At 41.1% G+C, this 20,941-nt stretch overlaps 1 protein-coding gene across 7 annotated transcripts in view; it reads right to left on the bottom strand.

Annotated features, from left to right (window-relative positions):
- Window positions 1–15,010: 15,010 nt before the first annotated feature.
- ATXN7 (ataxin 7) overlaps window positions 15,011–20,941 on the bottom strand; it is a 147,025-nt gene continuing 141,094 nt past the window's right edge. For 6 of the 7 annotated variants that reach the window (XM_037040867.1, XM_037040871.1, XM_037040868.1 and 3 more), the window contains 3 exons: window positions 18,586–19,561; window positions 17,721–17,787; window positions 15,011–16,042 (listed from right to left, as the gene is read on the bottom strand). In XM_037040867.1, the coding sequence (XP_036896762.1) occupies window positions 15,933–16,042; window positions 17,721–17,787; window positions 18,586–19,561 (1,153 nt within the window). In that variant the 3' untranslated portion in view covers window positions 15,011–15,932. The remainder of the gene's footprint in view (window positions 16,043–17,720; window positions 17,788–18,585; window positions 19,562–20,941) is intronic. The other variant, XM_037040872.1, reaches the window with a different exon arrangement.

The raw sequence follows: 20,941 nt of genomic DNA, 5'->3' as shown, positions 1-20,941 counted from the left end.
TCTCCTTCCCCTCTAAAGATAAATAAATAAAACCTTAAAAAAAAACAATTAGCCTTCTAAAAAAATAAATAAATGTAATACACCATAAACAAAATGAAAGATAAAAACCACACGATCGTATCAGTAAGATTCTGAAAAAGCATTTGGTAATGTATGGCACCTACTTATGATAAAAACCCTTGGCAAAGTGAGAATAGAGGGACTATACATCAACATAATAAAGGCCATATCCGAGAAACCTACAGCCAATATCATACTACATGGGCAAAAACTAAAAGCTTTCCCTCAAGAACAGGAAAAAGGCAAAGTGTCTGCTTTCATCGCTTTTATTCAACATAGTACTGGAAGTCCTAACCACAGTTATCTGACAAGAAAAAGAAATGAAAAGCATCCAAATTGAAAAGGAGGAAGTAAAACTGTCATTACTTGCAGACAACATGACAGTGTACATAGAACAGCCTATAGTCTCCACCAAAAAACTAACTACACACGACCTAATAAGTAAATTTGGCCAAGCAGCAGGATACAAAGTCAGTATTCAGAAGTTGAAGGTATTTTGTATACCAACAATGAAATATCATAAAAAGAAACTAGAAAAAAATGCATTTATTATAGCAACAAGAAAAATTAAGTACGTAGGAATAAACCAAGGAGGTAAAAGACCTGTACTCAGAAAACTAAAGAATACTGAAGAAAGAAATTAAGTAAGATACAAATAAATGGGAGCATATGCTGTGTTAATGGACTGGATGAATTCATATCACTAACATATCTATACTGCCCAAAGCAATCTATAGATTCAATGTAATTCCTATTAAAATACCACTGATTGCCCTGGCTGGTGTAGCTCAGTGGATTGAGCGCGGGCCTGCGAGCCAGAGGATCGGGGTTCGATTCCCAGTCAGGGCACATGCCTGGGTTGCAGGCCGATTCCCTGCAGGCCAACTCCCAGCAGGGGACACACAGGAGGCAACCATACATTGATGTTCCTCTCCCTCTCTCCTTCCCCTCTAAAGATAAATAAATAAATAAAATCTTTAAAAAAAATACCACTGAAATACTCCACAGATTTAGAACAAATATTTCAGAAATTTATATGGAACCAAAACCAGTCCCACATAGCCATAGCAATCTTGAGAAAGAAGAACAAAGTAGGAGGGATCACAATACCTGATATCATACTATACTCTGAGGCCACTGTAATCAAAACACTCTGGTACTGGCATAAGAACAGTCACATATGGAGCAGAACAGAAAGCCCAGAAATAAACCCAAGACTCTATGGTCAATTAATATTTGACAAAGCGGGCAGGGACATACAATGGAGTAAAAATAGCCTCTTCAACAAATGATGCTGGGAAAACTGGAATGGTACATACAAAAAAAAAAAAGAAAAAGAAAGAAAGAACTAGATGACCAATTTGCACTGTACACCAGAATAAACTCAAAATGGATAGAGACTTCAGCATAAGCCATGATACAATAAAAATCCTAGAGGAAAACATAGGCAGTAAAACTTCAGATATCCCACACTGCAACATTTTCACTGACATACCCTCAAGGGCAAGGGACATAAAAGAAAGAATAAACAAATGAACTACATCATATTAAAAAGTTTCTGCATGCATGGCTAAAGAAAACATCATCCAAATGAAAAGGAAATCAACTGTATGGAAAAACATATTTGCCAATGATACCTCAGAAAAAGGGATTAATCTCCAAATTATATAAACAACTCACATGACTCTACTCCAGGAAGATGAACAATCCAATTAAAAAATGGGCAAAGGACCTGAAGAGATACTTCTTCAAGGAGGACATACAGAGGGTCCAGAGACATATGAAAAGATGCTCAGCATCATTAACCATCAGAGAGACGCAAATTAGTATATGTGCTGCCGAAGCGAGCACAGAGAGACGCAAATTAAAACCACAATGAGACACTACTTCATACTGACCAGAATGGCCATCATAAACAAATCAACACTGAATTCTGGCGAGGTTGTGGAGAAAAGGGAACCCTAGTACACTGTTGGTGGGAATGCAGACTGAGGACTTCCGCCAAGATGGAGGCGTAGGTGGAAACACTGTGCCTTCTCCCGCAAGCAAGTTTGAATACAACAAAGGTTTGGAAAACAAAGACGTAGCCAAAGAACAGAAAATTGAACTATATGGGAGTCCGACAACAACGAACCCTTCAACCAAACCGGTAAGAGGGGCGGAGCCAGCAGCAGAGCAGGGACAGGCAAGAAGATCCCCCGACCCCAGGCGCCCAGGCAGCCCCGAGTCAGGCTGACCCAGCGAGGGCTCGGGCGGCGGGCTGGCTGTGGTCACATATTCACACGCAGATAAACCAGCAGGGAAGTGAGCAGTGAGACGGACCTCGCAGCCCCAGCAGCAGGCTGACCGTGGTCACACATTCTCACGCAGTGGGACGGCCTGCGGTGGTGGGAGGCAGCAGAGGGGGCCCACCATTGCTTTCCTTTGGCCCCGCCCCAACATGCAGCGTCACAACCCAGAGACTGAGTGGCCCCGCCCTGGTGAACACCTAGGGCTCTGCTCCTCATACAGAACAGGCACAAACAGTCCAAAATATGGCTCAAGAAGAACTCAAAGCCCCAGAGCCGATAACTCTAAGTGACCAGGAAATAGCGAACCTCTCAGATGCACAATTCAAAACACTGGTGATCAGGATGCTCACAGAACTGGTTGATTTTAGCCACAAATTAGGGGAACATATGAAGGCTAAACTAATTGAAATGAAGGGAAATGCACAGGAAACCAATAGTGATGGAAAGGAAACTGGGACTCAAATCAAGGGGGTGGACCAGAAGGAAGGAAGAAATGACCAAATAGGAAAAAGTGAAGTTACAAGAATTCAAAAAAATGAGGAGAGGCTTAGGAACCTCCAGGACATCTTTAAACGTTCCAACATCTGAATTATAGGGATACCAGAAGGGGAAAAGAAACAGCCACAAGTGGAAAACTTATTTGAACAAATAATAAAGGAGAACTTCCCCAGTCTGGCAAAGGAAATAGACTTCCAGGAAATCCAGGAAGCTCAGAGAGTCCCAAAGAAGATAGACTCAAGAAGGAACACCAAGGCACATCATCATTACATTAGCCAAGATTAAAATGAAGGAAAGAATCCTAGAAGCAGCAAGAGATAAGGAGACAGTCACCTACAAAGGAGTTCCCATCAGACTGTCATGGATTTCTCAAAAGAGACCTTACAGGTAAGACGGGGAAGTATTCCAAGTCCTGAAAGGTGAGGACCTACATCCAATATTGCTCTATCCAGCAAAGCTTTCATTTAGAATGGCAGGACAGATAAAGTGCTTCTCAGATAAGATCAAATTCAAGGAGTTTATCATCACCAAGCCCTTATTATATGAAATGTTAAAGGGATTTATATAAGAAAAAGATGAAAAATATGAACAGTGAAAGGACAGCAAACTCACAGTTATTTACAACCACACCTAAAACAAAAGCAAACCAAGAGGACAGCTAGATCAGAAGCAGAACCATAGAAATGAAGAACACATGGAGGGTTAGCAACAGGGGAGTGGGAGGAGAAGAAGGGGGGAGAAGGTACAGAAAATTGGATAAACAGTAGGTAGAAAATAGATAGGGGGGAGGGCAAGAATAGTAGGGGAAATATAGAATCTAAAGAACTTGAGACATGTGGTCATACACTAAATGGGAGGAAGGGTGGGGGAGGGAGTGTGCGGGTGGAGGGGAATGAAGGGGGGAATAGAACAACTAATGGTATAATCAATAAAATATATTTTAAAAAAAGAATGCAGACTGATGCAGCCGCTGTGGAAAACAATATGGAATTTCCTCAGAAAACTAAAAATGGAACTGACTTTGATCTGGCAATTCCACTGCTGGAATTATACCCAAAACATCCTGAAACATCAGTTCAAAAGAACCAATGCACTCCAATGTTCACAGCAGCATTATTTATAATAGCCAAGTGCTGGAAACAGCCTAAGTGCCTATCTGTAAATGAGTGGTTCAGAAAACTGTGGTATGTTTACACAATGGAGAAAAAAAGGAGGAACTCCTACCCTTTGCAATAGCATGGATGGGACTGAGAATATTATGCTAAGTGAAATAAGCCCGGCAGTGAAAGACAAATGACATATGATCTCACCTGTAAGAGGAACCTAATGAAGAAAACAAACAAATGAGCAAAATAGAACCAGGGTCACGGAAAAAAAGAACAGACTGACAGGAACCAGAGGGGAGAGGGAGGGCAATAAGGGAGGAAAGAAGAGGAAGGGCCCAGTTAAAGAACAAGTATAAATAACCAATGGACATGGACAACAGGGTAGGGACTGACTGTGCGAACAGGAGGTGGGCAGGGCACGGGAGCACAACAGGGGAAAACTGGGACAACTGTAATAGAAAACAGTAAAAAAAAAAAAAATAGAATGGGGAAAGAATGAGAAATTGAGTCAAGGATGATCCCGGAGTGTTGAATGGCCACCTGGATAACAGCAGTTTGGGGAGAGATGAGTTAAGAGAGTAAGTGACACTGTATTGTAAAAAGAAGGGGAGAAAAGTAAGAGGCTTTTTTTTTAAGAGAGCGTCTTTATATGCTAATGGGAATGATTTGTTAGAATATTAGTTGAGAACACAATCTCAATCAACTGAAAATAATTTGATACCATTCAACATTCACTTATGATAAAAATTGGAATAAATTAGGCATTACAATAGATTGGGAAATCCTGCCCTACTGCAAAGGAGATATTTAATGGTGAAGTATTAGAAGCATAACCTTAAAAATCAAGACAGTGGCTATCATCAGTGTTGTGCTGAAAGAGGGGCCATTGATTATTTGCCAAGCGAAACTGTGACCTGAGCTGGTCTTTGAAAGGAGTGTCTTGTGGCCACTGCATTGTGGATGGGAAGCTGATAAAATGCTGGATATGCCTGAAACATTTGTGAAGATGCACATGAGGATTTCTAGAAGTGCTTAGTTATAAAACCTTAATAATAATCATCACTATAATTTCTTGAAGAAATTATACATGGAAATACCCTTAACAAAACCCACTATCCTGAGGATGCAGTGCAATTGTCAGACATACAGTCATTGTGAGCATACTGTGCTCCTTTAGAAATTTGCCCTGGCTGGTGTAGCTCAGTGGATTGGGCGCGGGCCTGTGAAGCAAAGGGTCGCCAGTTCGATTCCCAGTCAGGGCACATGCCTGGGTTGCAGGCCAGGTCCCCAGTTGGGGACACATGAGAGACAACCACACATCGATGTTTCTCTCCCTCTCTTTCTCCTTCCTGTCCCCTCTCTCTAAAAATAAATAAATATATTTTTTAAAGTTTTTAAAAAATTAGCAGAAGACTGTTTTTAGCAAATTGGCACACTGCAGTTCATGCTAGAGGGAAAACAAGTAGTACTGAATGTCGGTTCCTTGAAATAACCCTTTCCCTGAACTCCCACCTATATAACCACTAGGGCTGAAGTTATCATGGAGCAACTATGGCTTTTCAATCATGACAGACTTACACAGTCTAGAGGAGAGGGAAGTCTCAAAACACTTCTCTTTTTTGTTTAAAATGTACTTGACTTTATTTTCCTTTTATCATTTTAGCCCAACTGCCTAAAATTAGTAGGGGGGTTGAAACAGGAGGGAGGTGGGGAGCACTGGGGTGGGGGGGATGGACTGGGCTGGGAGTAAAAGACAGAAAACTGTACTTGAACAACAATTAGATTTTCTTTAAAAAAAATAGTAGGTGAGGATGACACGGTAAGTGATGCTAAAAGAAATGACATGCTATATCCAATCCCAGTGCAAGATGGTGGCACAGAAAATTCAAGACTGCTGCTAAGTCGAGTAGAATAACTTACCTTCTGATGAAGTAAATAATACAATTTTGAGGAGTAGGAGTCTGTTTTTTCTTCTTTTTCTGAAAGGTATTACATGTTCATTGCAAAACAAATTCAAGCAAGAGAATTGCCTTGAAATTTTATACTGCACAGACAGCTACTATTGATATCTTGGTGAATATTCTCCATATTTAGACCTCTGTGTGTGCATGTGTGTGTGTGTGTGTGTGTGTGTGTATATATATATATATNGAGCCCTGGAAGGAAAACATTTCTTGTCATTTGTTGTTTTTTTTTGTGTGTGCGTGTGTGTGTGTATATATATATATATAGTTTTTAATACATCCTGCCCAAGAGTTATTCTGTGTAATTACAAATCCCAGTGAAATACTATTAAGTCTCAAAGTCACAGTTTGGAGCTGAAAATAAAAGTTGGAATCCAACAAATCTCTAAGGGAGGCCACATGGTATGAGACAAAGAGCACTGGACACTGAAGCTGGGAAAACCAGCTTCTAGTCCCTCACACCAGCCGTCTGATGTTAGGAGAAGTACTTCCTTCATCTTCTCTGGGCCTACTTCCTCATCTGTAAAATAGAAGGCCAGGTTCATTTAGGTAAAAACACTACAAACTGAAGAATAGTATCCTTAGATGCATTTCTTAGCGTATTAACATGAATGTCAGTAGAAAACTCCTGTCACCTAAGGTGACTAAGGCCACTCTAAGCCAAGTTTTAAACCTATAAATTAAACCAAGAATTCTAGAATTTTTATATACTTGATCTTCATTTTAAAAACAAATTTGTTTGTTGTGCTAACAACAAACATGGTTCTCTGCTTTTTGCTAGAGTATTTCAAACCTGATAAAAGGCCTGCCAAAAAAATTCTTGGTCCAGATCCTTATTTCCCACAGTTGGGGATACAAAGGGCTGAGAACTAAAGCAAGTCAGGATGCTAAAGGTGGCTTCCTGATGCTACAAGGTTGCAAACTGGTCACCTATGCACTGCAACTATCCCTCTGCCAAGATGTTTTCAAGAAAAGAATTTATGGTCACCACATAAAAATTGAAAGATAATTAAAAAGTCACCTACCCACTGACACTGGAAAAATGACAGATGAAGCTTACTTTGGGCTTGTATTCCCAGTCAACTGAAAAGGCTACATGCGTTCTGCAGCATGTAGCTTACTGAGCCTGCCGTCGGTATTTTACATTCCTGCCTGGGTGGCCCCACCAGAAGATGAGTTTGCTTTTCCCACACTGACCCCCATACTGTGCACATGGAGTTGATGGTCATCTTCCTGCATTAGTTTTCTAGGAGAATCTAGCCAAAGAATTCTTGACCTTCATCCTACTTCTGGTAGCTTCCATAATTTTCTGGTTTTAGTCATGAAGGGCACAATATGAAAATATCAAATGATATTTATTTACTAAGTGATATAGAGCTAAACACTTCATTGTGTTTAGTTCCCTTTCAGTATTGGTGAATAAAAAAAATCAAAGTTGGAAATTTAATCTTATCATTTTTATAAAGCCGTATCATTTATAATACACTGTCCTAGTATGACATGGAGTCACTGGAAAGAATTATCTTTTGTAATTATTTTGTAAAGCATTAATACAAATTTTCTTAGTAAAATTTGTGCATCAATTTTATCTATTCAGTAAGAGATGAAGAAATATTTGAAAGCCATACCAAATTATGGTAATCTATTTCCTATATTAGAACAGCTTTTGGTCCATTTTTAATGTACTAACTAGTAGAATTTTAGGAATGGAAATACTGTCTAAAAACCATTTCTTGTTATTAGGTATCTATACCTAACTTTACCTGAACCAAAGGACTAAAAGGATACCTATCTCATTTGCTCACTGAGCACATACACTGCAATACATGTATGATTTTATGACTGAACATGATTAGTCCTTTGTAATCTAACCAATCATTAATAGTGGTTGATAGATTACTGATTGTTAGCAAATCTATTGCATAATTCCACATTAATCCTGGATACTGTTTTTAACCAATTTTTTTAAAAAGGATTGATAGCTGATACTTGAAATATTATCTGTTCCCATGATTATGGGAAATGGGAGGGGGCAGGGGCGATAACCCCTCACTTAATGCTATCAAACTCTCAGTTGTTAGTAACAAACCTCAATACCTCCCTGATAGCAATGGAGGAGTAAAGTTGAATCCCTATATGGAAAGTAGGAAAAGCTCTAATAATCACGGTTTGGGCTTCAAAGTCATAGAGCCACAGGTTTGCATTATTCTTGTGTTTCTGGAGATCTACAAAAGATATCAAGAAATTGTTAACAGTTTGGTCCAGGACACTGTAACCTTGAAGTACATGGTCAAGGGGGAAGAGCTTCCCCCTTTATCATCAGATCTCTCTCATAGTGGTGTAAGTTTCCTTGTACAGGTTGGATATAAAAGGGGCAATTTGCTAGTGAATGATCAGCCTTCAATTGAGCTATCATGTAACACGAATGTGAGACTGCCTTGGGGAACTGACCACTTAGCCAAGACTGCCAGTAGGTGGTGCCCTGACAACTTCCTCAACCCTCTTAGAGGTTACCAGAGACTTTCCCCCCAAGCATCTGCAATTACCTGGAGTACCAATGCTGATAAAACTAAATATTTTATTTTTGAGGATTCTGCTTTTCTCAAAACCCTCTAGGTTAGAGGCTGCTTGTTCATACACACCTCAGGAACTTTGGGCCAAGAAGCAGCACAGTTTCCTCTCCTGGCCATTGTCCACTCTTGACCCTATACCCCTTGACCTGTTCCTAAAAGTGCTATGCCACTGTCATGACGCTGGTGCCTAGATCTGCCTCATACGTTAGCCCCTCTTCAATACTGGCCGCGTATTAAGTTGAACATGGACTTTGCTCCACGACCTTGAACAAATCACTTGACTTGTCTAATCACATACAAGTTACCTGGAAGAAGGATCACAAGACTGGTCTTGAGAGAGCCTGCCTAGATCTGAAACAGCAGCTTCCAGTCCATTCCTTAAATATCCACGTTAGCCACACCCTCACACATACTCTTTAATTTTTGGCAATCTTCCTGGATAAGTTCTTGTAACTTTTCCATTCAACCAGTATCTGCTGTTCCACTTATCCTGGGGAAAGCAGGACAAAAGACAAAACCAACCTATTATCTAAGTGGGTTGATAATTATGATGGAGTCAGTTGTCTCAACTTCTAACTAAACCATCTTTGTTCTATCCCTGATGTGATTTTTCACTCTTTATACTGGTTCCCTGTCTGTCTTCAACCAAATACTCTCTTCTTCAGGCTTTCCTTTCAGGCTTTCCTCTCTCTGGGCCATGTAGGATGGGCTTCAAGTGTGTAAAATCCTGGAAATGAAAGATAAAATGCGGTGCCTGTGCCTGTGATGACAATGTACTGGGGAAGGGAAAGCAACTTTATTCAGAAAGCCAGCAAGCCAAGAAGATGGAGAACTAGTGTCCTAAAGAATCATATTAAGAAAATACAGAAATTCAGGTTTCTTTTATGTCAATGGGAGGGGTCAAAGGGAGGGACGGGTGGTAACTGATGTCACAGACATCTGGGCACCGGCAGGAATTCTGAGCAAGATTGTGAAACTTTGTTCTTAGTCCGCTGACTCTAACTGATGAGTCCTGTCACAAGGTTCCTGCAAATCTTTGATAAACGATCATTATTTTTTAACATACTTCCCTTATCTCCTTAGGAGAGGCACTTACTAGTAAAGGACTGTTTCTGTTAAATTCAAGCCACTAGCAGAATGATTAGCATGTCTATATGTGAGACCGAGCAGGAGCTATCGACCTGAAGGCTTTGGGGAAAAAACAGACTTGAACAAGAAGTCAGGGGTGGAGCTTTTCTCTGTTACATGCTTTTGTCAGAGAGAATCTGTAACTTCTTTCATGTGATTCTCAGAATCTGTGACAGAAAAAAAGGTTTTCTTGTGAATGATCAACGCAGATAAGCCTTGCACACTTGACTTCTGCTCATCAAGCAGCAATTCAATGGTGCAGGAGGAGGGATATTAGACATTAGGGGAAAGATGTAAGCCTGACCTCTCCATCTTGGACCATGTATCATCCTTTTCTCAGGGAAGGAAATGGAAACACAGAGCCAACAGGGCAGGGGTATTGAAAGTGCAACTCGGGATTGACTCGTCAGGTCCTACAATCAGATTATGTTTTCTTGGACCAAGTTTGGGACTCAAAAGAATAAGCTTTTCAGCCATAATTCTTCACTAGTTAAGACTGCCATTAGTTTCCTTGTATAAAGAGACCTGAGTTTAAAATCATACATTCAGAACATTTTAGTCAACCTACAACAGGTTTGGAAAACCTATGGGCGAGGGGCGAATGTAAAGCTTCCTCCTCTTTATTTGTTCCCTCTGCCCTCCAAACTGTAGGTTTATAAAAAAATCCTCCCCCTAGGATATGTTTACCGACTTTAGAGAAAAGGAAGGGGTGGAGGGAGGCGGGGAGAGAGACAGAAAGAAACGGCAATCGGCTTCTTCCCATACATGCTCTGAAGACATGGCACCCACAACCTAGGTATGTGCCCTGACTGGGAAGCGAACCTGTGACCTGCGGTGTCTGGGACAATGCTACAACAGAGACAATTGGCCAGGGCATTTGCAGATTTTCTTTTCAAAATGAGGATTTGTCCCTACTTGATTAAACACTGAGAACTCTAAAAAGGTTAAGAGCCACTGACATGACAGACCAGAATTCACAGCCTGGTAATGCTACCTACTAGCATTATGTAAAATGCTTGGTACAATAGGGACTCAATTAGATAAGCATTATTTTTAACAATAATAAGCCAAATTGAATAATTTACCTTTGCAAACTCATTCACTTCCATCTAAAAGTGAAAGACAACCCTACAATTGTTTTACAGCTTCAAACCTGCCTCTAAAGCTCCATCAAGACTGTACACACAGTCACTGGCTACTAAACTTCAATTTCCTACCGGTAACTCAATTTCACTGTTTTTTCCTTCTCTGTCACCATATCATGTATTTCACTCAAAGCTCATCAACCAGTTTGGCCAAGCTATAAATCTGTACATTATCTCTGAGACCCACTCTTCCCTTTAACATTTAACATGATTAGACCTTAAGCCTGTTGGTCCTACCTTTAAAAGGTCTCTGCAGCAGGTCCCCTCTTCACCCCCGTGGTCACCACCTTAGTTTTGGAACCTTAAAAATTCCCACCTGGATTATTACAACAGCTTTGTAACTGACTTTTGTCCCAAGTTTCTTACATGTAGATTCTGTCCTACACAGTTATTGAAAGGTCTTATGTGATGGGGAATTTAAAAAAGTATTAAATTATAAGTGACCAAATAACCACGGTTCAATTCCCAGTCAGGGCACATGCCTGGGTTGCAGGCCAGTTCCCAACAGGGGACCCATGAGAAGCAACCATACATTGATATTTCTCTCTCTCTCTCTTTCCCTTCACCTCTAAAAATAAATAAATAAAATCTTAAAAAAAAAACCCTCACCTCTAAATCAAAACCGACCATGCGCCATCAAATTTACATATAAACAAGTACAAGTAGAATGTGTTTCTCAATCTATCAACTCCCCTGTGTTGACAAACCTGCAGGGCAAGAAGCAGTAGTGTTCACTGTTTACAGTTATTAATTTATCCAAGGCAAAGATCCGTACCCAAGAATGGAAACATCCTAGGACCACAGAAACACCTAGCTTTTAGAGAAAGGGAACTAAAGGAAGGTGCTTCACAAGGGTGTTTGATGACAAAAATGAATAAAAGACTACATCAAAAGGAGCTCGGAATCACAACGAGGCAGAAACATGTAAAATAGTTCAATGCAGCCAACCTTATTTATTGAGAAGTCCTAATTTTATTGCCCGTTTAGTAACATGTTTGTTCCACAGACTAATTTCTCATAAAGCAAAGCACAACTTTTTCTTATAAATAGTATAAATTATTTTATTTACAGAAACTTGTTACAAAACAAATAGACTATATATTTCTTCTCTTTTAAATATCCAAAGTAATTTTCTATCCCTTGACATTTGTTCATGTTCTATACAGCAGCCAACACAAAGTCCAGCTGAGATGCTCTTGATTATGTGTACAAATTATCAAACTATTCACACACTTTAACACAGGAGGTTGCTTTTATAACCAAGCTCCAAAAACAAAACAAAACAAAACAAAAACAAAAAATCCCAGCAAAATGCTTTCAAGCCCCTACATTCACACTGACAGTATGTAGTGCTCATTTAAATGATCTGAGAATGTAAAATGTTTTGCACAACATGTAAAAATCATTATTTTCTTCTAAACAATGAAACTTTTAACAATCATCTTCTAAAGCTCAACATTTTCCCCAGGACAGAATGAAAGATACTAAGAAATTCCTTGGCAACAGAACTCTTGCAGGAAGACAGCTGCCTTTATAAATTACATTTTCGAATTATACATTTTTTTCAATGTTTTCAGAGGTACTTTGTATTATATTTTTGGAATACAAAAATTTTAAATATTTGATTTGAAACTCAGTATTTTATGAGAGAATAACAAAACAGAAAACATCATGTACACCGCTGGCTGACAGAAACATTTGTAACCCTTGGTGCCACTGGGCAATCCATCATCAGTTGAATTACTATGAACCAAAAAGCCTTAATTTTAAAACACCTTATAAAATTACCAGCACTGGTGGTTTTCAACTCCTTCCCTAAATTTTTAGAAACAGTATTTAGGTGGAAAAAGCAAACTCCAAAAGTTCCACTGAACATTCAAGTCTTTTTAAAGAGAATCTGTCTATGCTTAAAATTAGGTTCAGGCACTTTCAGTTTTTTTCCATTAGTTTTAAACCACATCACATACCAACACACATGTGCTCAGAGGGTACACACACAAATACACAGGCACACGCACATACACTCTCTCACATAAAACAAAAGAAAAGCAGTGTGTCACTTAGTTACATGCTGTCTATAAAGAAATCAGGCAACTAGGGAGAAGCAATGCCCACTTCATCTGTATGAATCCACTCCCGAGACGCTAAAGGGACAAAAAAGACTTTCACAGAACGGAGGCATCCCTTAAACTGTAAAGGAGGCAGGTTCTAGAACTATTGGCTTGGCAGTGAACCACTTCAAATTATAAAAAGGTATTTACTTTTATTAATTAATAAATAAATACTAGATGATCTCAATTGTACCAAAACAGGATATCAGAAAAAAAGACCTGTGCAAAAATACATATTTAAATATGTACAATTCATTTTTAACAAAATATGTCTTCTGAGATAGGGATACTTCCATATTTATAATAGAACAAGAAATTCCAAAATAAAGGTACAAAAGTAGGTTTTCTATAATTCTTTGTTCATCATTGCAGCACTTTTTTTTAAGGTTAAGAAAACTGCAGGAGTTGTCATGAAATTCTATTGGAAAGAATATAAAAATTATCTTGGTTTTAAATTGATACCAAAGTCTGTCTAGAAACAACCCAACCACTGCAAATTTGGTTTTTGCAAGTTAATTTAATTAAAAAAAATACTTGTATTCTCATGTTTTAAACGGTCTTAATTGTCCATCATAATAAAAAGTCGTTGTAGGAGAAAATAAAATATTTGAACAGTCTAAAATTTAATAGCACTGTTTAGAATATGTCTGTTTGTGGCAGGCAGAATCCAAAATGGCTAATTTCCTAATCCCAATGCTCTTTGTACTACCGGGAGACATAATAAAATCCAATTAAAACCTCAGCTAACGAAATTAAATAATCAATACCGCTAATCTAGATATAGCTACATTATTCTAAACCAACTTGCTATTGTGGATCCTATTCACATCTTTCGGAACAACATGATCTGTCTATAAACTCCATTGCTAAAAGCAACTTCATTTATAACCATCAATTCCCCTTGGCTCTGAAAAGAAATTCTACCCATAGCCCATTGCACTTGTCACCGAGGGATCAACTGAATACGTTCTGATTCCCACTTACCTCCTTCTTCTCTGTCCACTGGGATGGAGCAACCAGACCGATGTCTCCGAACTACACCAAACCAGCCCACCCAGGCTCTCTCCTTACTGAGCACTCCTACAGTATCATTTTAAAAACATTTACTGATTGATTGCATAATAAGTGCACAAGATACTGTTCTCCCCTTTTTAAAAAAATCAGTATTTTACATCAATTTATAGCTAAAGTATCCGCATAAAAAATTTTTCTTACATAAGATTAATTCTGTAGCAATTCACATTATTAGGCTGATAACCAAGTATTTATTCATTCCACCTGCTGTTGACTTGAAATTCCCTGAAACTGAAGTAACCCAAGAACTGCAGGGAAGAGAGGATGTACTGACTGGCCCTGCCCAGGCCCTGCCCAGGGTGGTCACTAGAGCCCTGGGAAATTTATCCTGTGTTCAGCAACTCTGTGTGTTCTTCGAAGAACATGTGCCTGGTTCTTGTTTCAGGAGCTGTGACCAGTGAATGACCTGTTAAAAAGCTCCAACTTATCCCCCAAACTCCTTTTCAAGCAATGATGTGTTAACATATTAAGCTCCTTCTGTTGGGGTGGAGTACTAGAAAAAAATACCCTGGAGAGTCTCCAAAACTCTCTTAGAAAGATGGCTGGCATGAATCCCAAGAAAAGAGGGTGCGTCGGGGAAATACTAGATGTGTATCCATCACCTCTTCATGGGTACCTGTATAAACTCCCTCCCCTCCCTCCCCAGGTGCCTGCTCCCTACCCCAGTGGCAACCAAATAAACATCTGTAATGGCGGGAGGGGCAATGCACACACATAGCACGGGGGGTGCTCAAAGCAGGAATTTACCCTTAGTGCAGGACAGTGTTCAGAGGGAGTTGGAGACTAGAGCACGGAGAGTGCCTCGGAAATATTTAAGTATATTAATGACTTTGTGAATGACAGTTTCTGCTACCTCCTGATAATTTAGGATGTAAACTATATCCTAAGGTAATTAGGATATAATTTACAAAGGTAAGTTTTTTGAAAATAGAGGACTGGGCAGGGCAACCAACCCAATCTGCCATACTGTTTAACATTAAAGACTTAAAAGGATAGAAAAATTCCACCTCTTTGGAAATCTTGGAAAAAATTTTCCCTTATATTGGTTTTTATCCACCACTCTTCAAAATTTTGGCTTTCCATCATCAAACTAGTTTTCTTCTTTTTTGTAAATCACACAGAATTGCTTTTGTACCATGAAAAGTAAGCTTCTAAAATGGTATATACGTGCTCTCTGGGCATCAGTAGCTTTAAACCAGTCTGTAACTTTGAAACTTTTGACAGCTTCTTATCCTAAATGACTTGCAAAATGCTGGGAAAAATACAGGCTAGTCTGTCGTAGTGTCTTGCACTAACACCCATATTCCATTCCTGAAACATGGCTCTAAAAACCTAATGATAGATTCCCTTCTCCAGAGGGCTGCTCAGGGTAGAGCCCTGTCTCCCCTCTGGAAGGTGTTTCCAGTCAAGGTGCCTACCTGCTAGAATGAACAAGGTCAACAGGCTAGCCCCTACACGTGTGAAAACTCACACCCCAAGCAGTTCCCATGCTCGGGGAGAGGGAACTCTGGCCATGAACAGACTACCCAGCCCTGTGTCCTAGGCTTCACAGCATGTCCCACTGCACTCATTCCCTAGTTTAGGGAGCCTTAACCAGGTCAGCTATCTAGCAGGTGACACCTTAACTCTCGACAGTGACCTGCAGAAGACAGTGTAAGAAGAACTGGGGTGGAGAGAGGAGGAAGGGAGAAAATTCTACAGTAACGTTCTTGCCAAAACACTCTTTCAACCCAGCCAATCTACTTGAAGAGTGGCTCCGTGATATACTGCGAGTTAAAAAACAAAACAAACATGTCTCACAGATTGGTAACAAGCAGTCCAGACCACTTTAACACTGATAGAAGCAATTTGGTGGCTGAACTTGATCCAGTGTCCTTTACGAATACTCACTGCTACAGACAAAGCTTCAGGGAAATCCTGGTTAAAACAACTGCCCGGCAGATCTCTATCTTTGAGGCCCACAGGAGGTTGGGAAAACAGACTCAAAGGCATCTTGGAGTCCAGAGTGCTGAGTGGAGGTGTAACTTGTCGTCGAAAGTGTCCAGATTATTCCTCCCCATGCTATTTTCAGTTGTCAGGGACGTGTCTTTGGCTTTCAAAAAAGAGGGGGTAGGGAAACAATGAAAAGGTAAGTGAGCAGTAGTATACTACCTGCACTACTCTGATGCTAAGCAAGAACATTCCAAGGCCACAGGTCTCTAAAGTCTTCACTGACAGGGTGATGCCAGGAGCAGCCAGCTGAAGAATTTGGCCTTGGCTTTCAAAAGCCTTCATTGCTTTGGGCACAATCATTCTATAAGGCTGACTTTTTAAAAAACAGTCTAGAAGAGATGCAGGCTGGGTTTCTAGCTTAGAGAAAAAGTTCATGTTTGCCTTTTGGTTTTATTTATTGACTTTTTTTTTTCCTTGAAGGTACTGCAGGTTGTCAACTGAAAACTGAACAAGGTCAACAGGCTAGCCTCTACACGTGTGAAAACTCACACCCAAAGCAGTTTCCATGCTCGGGGAGAGGGAACTCTGGCCATGAACAGACTACCCAGCCCCATCTCCTGAACTTCACAGCATGCCCCACTGCACTCATTCCCTAGTCTAGGGAGCTTCAAACAGGTCAGCTATCTCTATTTTAAAGTCGGTTCCATGAAGAACAGCAAGTTGGGATCCCTACTTTTCTAAGAGCAGCATAAAGAATGCTTTAAAGAAAAGTATTTTGGGGTCATGGGGTCTCTTAGATTTGGGTGAAAGCTACGGGATCCCTTTTGCAGTGGATGACATAGACATGAAACATACAACACTTTGTTGGGGGTTCACAGATCCTCTGATTTCTAGCTATAGGTCCCCCTAGGTTTTGTGCAGCATAATAAAAAGTATTCCATTCCATGAAAGAAATCATTCTCAAATACAAACTTGTTAAAACTAATTTTAAAGAGAAGAATGGAAACTTAAACTGTTTGTCCCAGTGGGACATAGCTCCCCCAGTGGTGGAAATCAGAGGTGAGAAATTGTTAGCTCATAACCCAAACTTAGCCTGTGTGGGCTATATTAGATTAAAAAGACAAAACATGTAAAAAAAATAAATAGCTTTAAAAAGTGGCCAAATTTCTCATGCAAGTCTGGATCTGCAGTTTCTCCTTGAAAATGGTAACAAGTTTGTGGGAGCAGCATATGGGAGTTCTACTCCCCAACTGTCCATAGGCACTGCTACTCTTTACTGTGCCTGCCCAGCCTCTTCCTCTCCTTTGTTACCTGTGGGCTGTGAAGTCTGCAGCCACAACTAAATGAAGGCATACTGTATTCAGCAATAAAAAGCAGGCATCACTACACAATGGAATAACCCTACTGCAGGGTTCACGTAAAATCAGGAAAGTATATTCAGAAGGGAGTTTTAAAGGAAAGGTACATCATTTCTTGTGGGGTTTGCACTGCATTTTTATGCTTCTCAAATACTACATACAATCAGTAATTACAAACCAAGAAATAAAAGTAAATTTTCACCTGTCCAGGAACCTCCTGCTCAAAGAGTCAAACAATATACAAAGAACTCATATGTGTTGGAGGCTCAAATAAAAGAATTTAAGCAGCTGCTATTTAAATTCATGGATAATTATTTCCCCAGACATTTGGCACTGGGTATTAATTCACTCAGATATTAGAGGAAAATTATATCACAATAAGAAACTCTTTGGTATTTTCTGAAAAGGTCCTAACCTGGCATTTGAATTAGGTTCTGACGCTGAGGAAGGACAAAAACAAACAAACAAAAAGAGCCTCACATTTTAAATCTGGGCTCAGGAGTGATGCTGCTGAAATTCCTTTTCGTAAGCAAGGTGAGGAGACATCCTGATGAATGAAATAACAAGATGAGAGATGAGCTGGAAGTTAGAGCAAAGGGGAGCTGGAAGAACCGGCTGAAGGAGAGAAGGTCAGGAGAAAATAGTAACAGATGGAGGAGTGGGCAAAAGACAGACACAGCATTAGTGAGAAAGACATGGTAAATTAAGAATCTGACACCCACTTAGCCACTTCTGTACAAATGCACCACAGATTTCTTTTTAATCTGTTAACTTGGGAGATTTTAGTCTTCTGCTACGCCCATGCTTATGCTGTTTTTCCTGCCTCTCTAGAAAATGGAGGTGAAAACATACAAAGAGAGGTAACCAGAAAATATGAAATTCTCTGCTGGAAAAACATTAAAAGCACTTTCTTTTTAAAATGTACATCATCCCTTTCTAGATCAGTTGGATTTTGGCCCAGCTTTCTTCTTGCTCTCCAGGAAACAGCCTGCCTCTTCCCTGGACAACATCGCAAATGAATGTGGTCCCCGGGGGACTATACTCGCTGGTTGTGGGAAGGGATTCTGCTGTCATGTGGGATGGTTTCCATAGCCCTACCTGCTAAAATGCACTGCTCTGGCTTCCTGACCCAGGGGCATCCCCCAGGTCATAAGAAATTTTGGCAAAGAGGAGCCTATCTTATCTTTGGATGGCCGTGAACTCTTCCTTTTGTTAAAATACCAGAAAGCTGGACATCTGTTTATAGGCAAACCAACCAACCCAATCACAGAGATGTCCAAGCTGGCAAAAGATGTCAAGGGAGAGGGGTTAGCATCCCAGAAAAGGCTTACAGCCCATTTCCTACCTGATGAAGGAAGGAACTGTTCGTCAGTCCTTGTGTCCCTGGGCTGGTGCCCATGTGTTTCACGTGGATGTTGTTCATGGCTGGCAATTTGGCAACTTTTGTGGGTTTGCTGCTGTTGTTGCTGATGCCACTTGAGCCAGGTGAGCACTTTCTTTTCTTTCCTATGAGTTTGTCTAGAGGAGTGTGTGAGTGTGAGTAACTGCTATGGGAGTTGATGGGCAGTTCACTGGACTGGTGGATGAACGGGCCAAGGGAAAGCGTAGAGTCGCCACTGTTCACCATCACACTCATCCGCTTGATGGACTCAGCAGGGCTCCCTCCAGGGGCAGCCCTCCCTGACTGCTCGTGCCGGACACTCACTGAGTTCGCTTTATTTGCCATGCAGTTGAGGCCCATGCCATGGGAAGATGTTAGCATGGAAGGGTAGGGAGGCCCAGAGTGAGCCACACAGTTTTTCTTAAAAGACTCCATGGAATGAGAAGAAGAGGAGGAGGCGGAGGAGGAAGAAGAGTGAACTAACAGTGGAGAACTGGTTTTGCGTTTCTTTCCTGAGGTGCCGCTGGTACTGCTACTGGTGTTGTGACAGTTAGTGCTATTACCAGAAGACTCCTTGGGTCTTAAAGACTTGCTGGATTTCAACTTCTGAGGTTTCCTGGACATAGGAGAGGAGGGGACTGAGGAAAGGCCAGAAGGCGTGGAAGGGGATGAGGAGGAGGAGGACACTTGTCTGGATTGCATACTCCACACAGGATCCATCGCTCCGGACGTGGCAGGCTGTGCATTTAGGGTGGTTCCATGAGCTGGTACCGATTTGCTGTTTGGGGAGATGCAGGTGGATGAGAGCAGGACTGGGGATGTAGACACAGTGGCTGCTGCCAGGCAGCTGACCCCACATTGTGACGTCGGCACTGAGTTTGTCCGGTGAGGAACACGTGTAGAGACGGGGGATGTGACACTGGACACTGGTGGGATTTTCCTGCAGAGAGGAGAGAGCAGTGAGTCACTTGTAGCAGAGCAATTTATAGACACTTGCACAGGGACACACACACCCCTTCCCTCTGGCACTGTCAGAGGAATCACTGAAACACAGAGCCAATTCGGTCACTCTTCTCCTGCAAGCTCTCTAAGGCCTTCCCTGGACTCTCAGGGTAACCGTCTGCCAGGTCCCATGTGCCGTCCAGCTGCTACCACCCAGCTTCACCCCCTGCCGCCCATTGCCCTGCTTTCAGCTGTCCATCATTCCGAGAATAGACCACGATATATAAGACCCAGTATATCTCCTTCCCAGAACACTGTTACTTCAACTTCTGCTCACCCTTCAGTTTCAGTTCATCATCTTTCTTAAGAAGTCTGTCCTGACCATCCATGGACTAACCCTGCCCAGTCCCTGGACTATGCAAGACTCAGTGGTTTTACTGTAAGACTATCGATCACTGTCTAACTTCTTTGCAGACAGAGCAATCCACAGCTTATTCAACACCGTAAGAGCAGAGCCCAGCAGACTGCTTGGAACACTTGAAGGCACTTAAACATTGAGTGAATTAGTGAGTGATAAAGAAGGAAAGGCACAGCTAATTAGTAACAACTGTGGGCTCATCGCCATCAACCTGAATGACTGGATAAAGGAATGAAGCCCCAAATTTCAGGGGACTTCCAGTAGTAGTGTTGAAACAGTGTATTCTGTTAATAATGCCTGGGCAAGGTATTTATTTTGGGATGGGGAGCCATTTCAATAGTCAAAACAGGGAAGTCTCCTTTCATCTAAGCTCTGATTTTAAAATGCGCCATCAAAATTCCAAAAACTCCATGGCAAAGTTAACTGAGAGGTGGCCAAACTGAAAGTGGCCTGGCTGGAAGGGCAGCACCAAGGCTGCTCTGCTCCTGATGGCGTGGGGCTGCCCGGGCCGAGCCAGTCACCACGCCAGCTGGGACTCCAGTTCCTCATCTTTCCAGTGAGAAAGTTGGCCCAGACTCCTGCCAAAGTGCTTTTCCACATGCTTTTAAAGAGGAACTATAGTAAATAGTAAAAGGAATTAATTACTGAAGGTGTTTGCAGCAACTTTAAAACTCCCATTCAAGAGTGTTGGCTATGGCCCTAAGTCAGTGCTTCTTAATCTTGGCTGCATCAGACACCAGAGTCACTGGGGAGTGGGGCCCAGACATTAGTAATTTCTAAATCTCTCCAGGAGACTCCAATGTGAGCCCAAGATTGAGAAGCTGGCTTCTAGCTTATCCCTGGACTCCCGTGGAGGACGACCACTGATGCTACCTGAGGGCTTAGGAGGAATGCTGAGTCCCTAGGCCCCAGTCCAGGCATACTTCACCAGGATCTGACTCTCAAAAAGAGCCCAGATGA

Source organism: Sturnira hondurensis, unplaced genomic scaffold (genome assembly GCF_014824575.4).
Source record: "Sturnira hondurensis isolate 20B ecotype Veracruz unplaced genomic scaffold, ASM1482457v3 Scaffold0002840, whole genome shotgun sequence".
Lineage (NCBI taxonomy): Eukaryota > Metazoa > Chordata > Mammalia > Chiroptera > Phyllostomidae > Sturnira > Sturnira hondurensis.
This window is presented reverse-complemented; position numbering and strand designations above follow the sequence as displayed.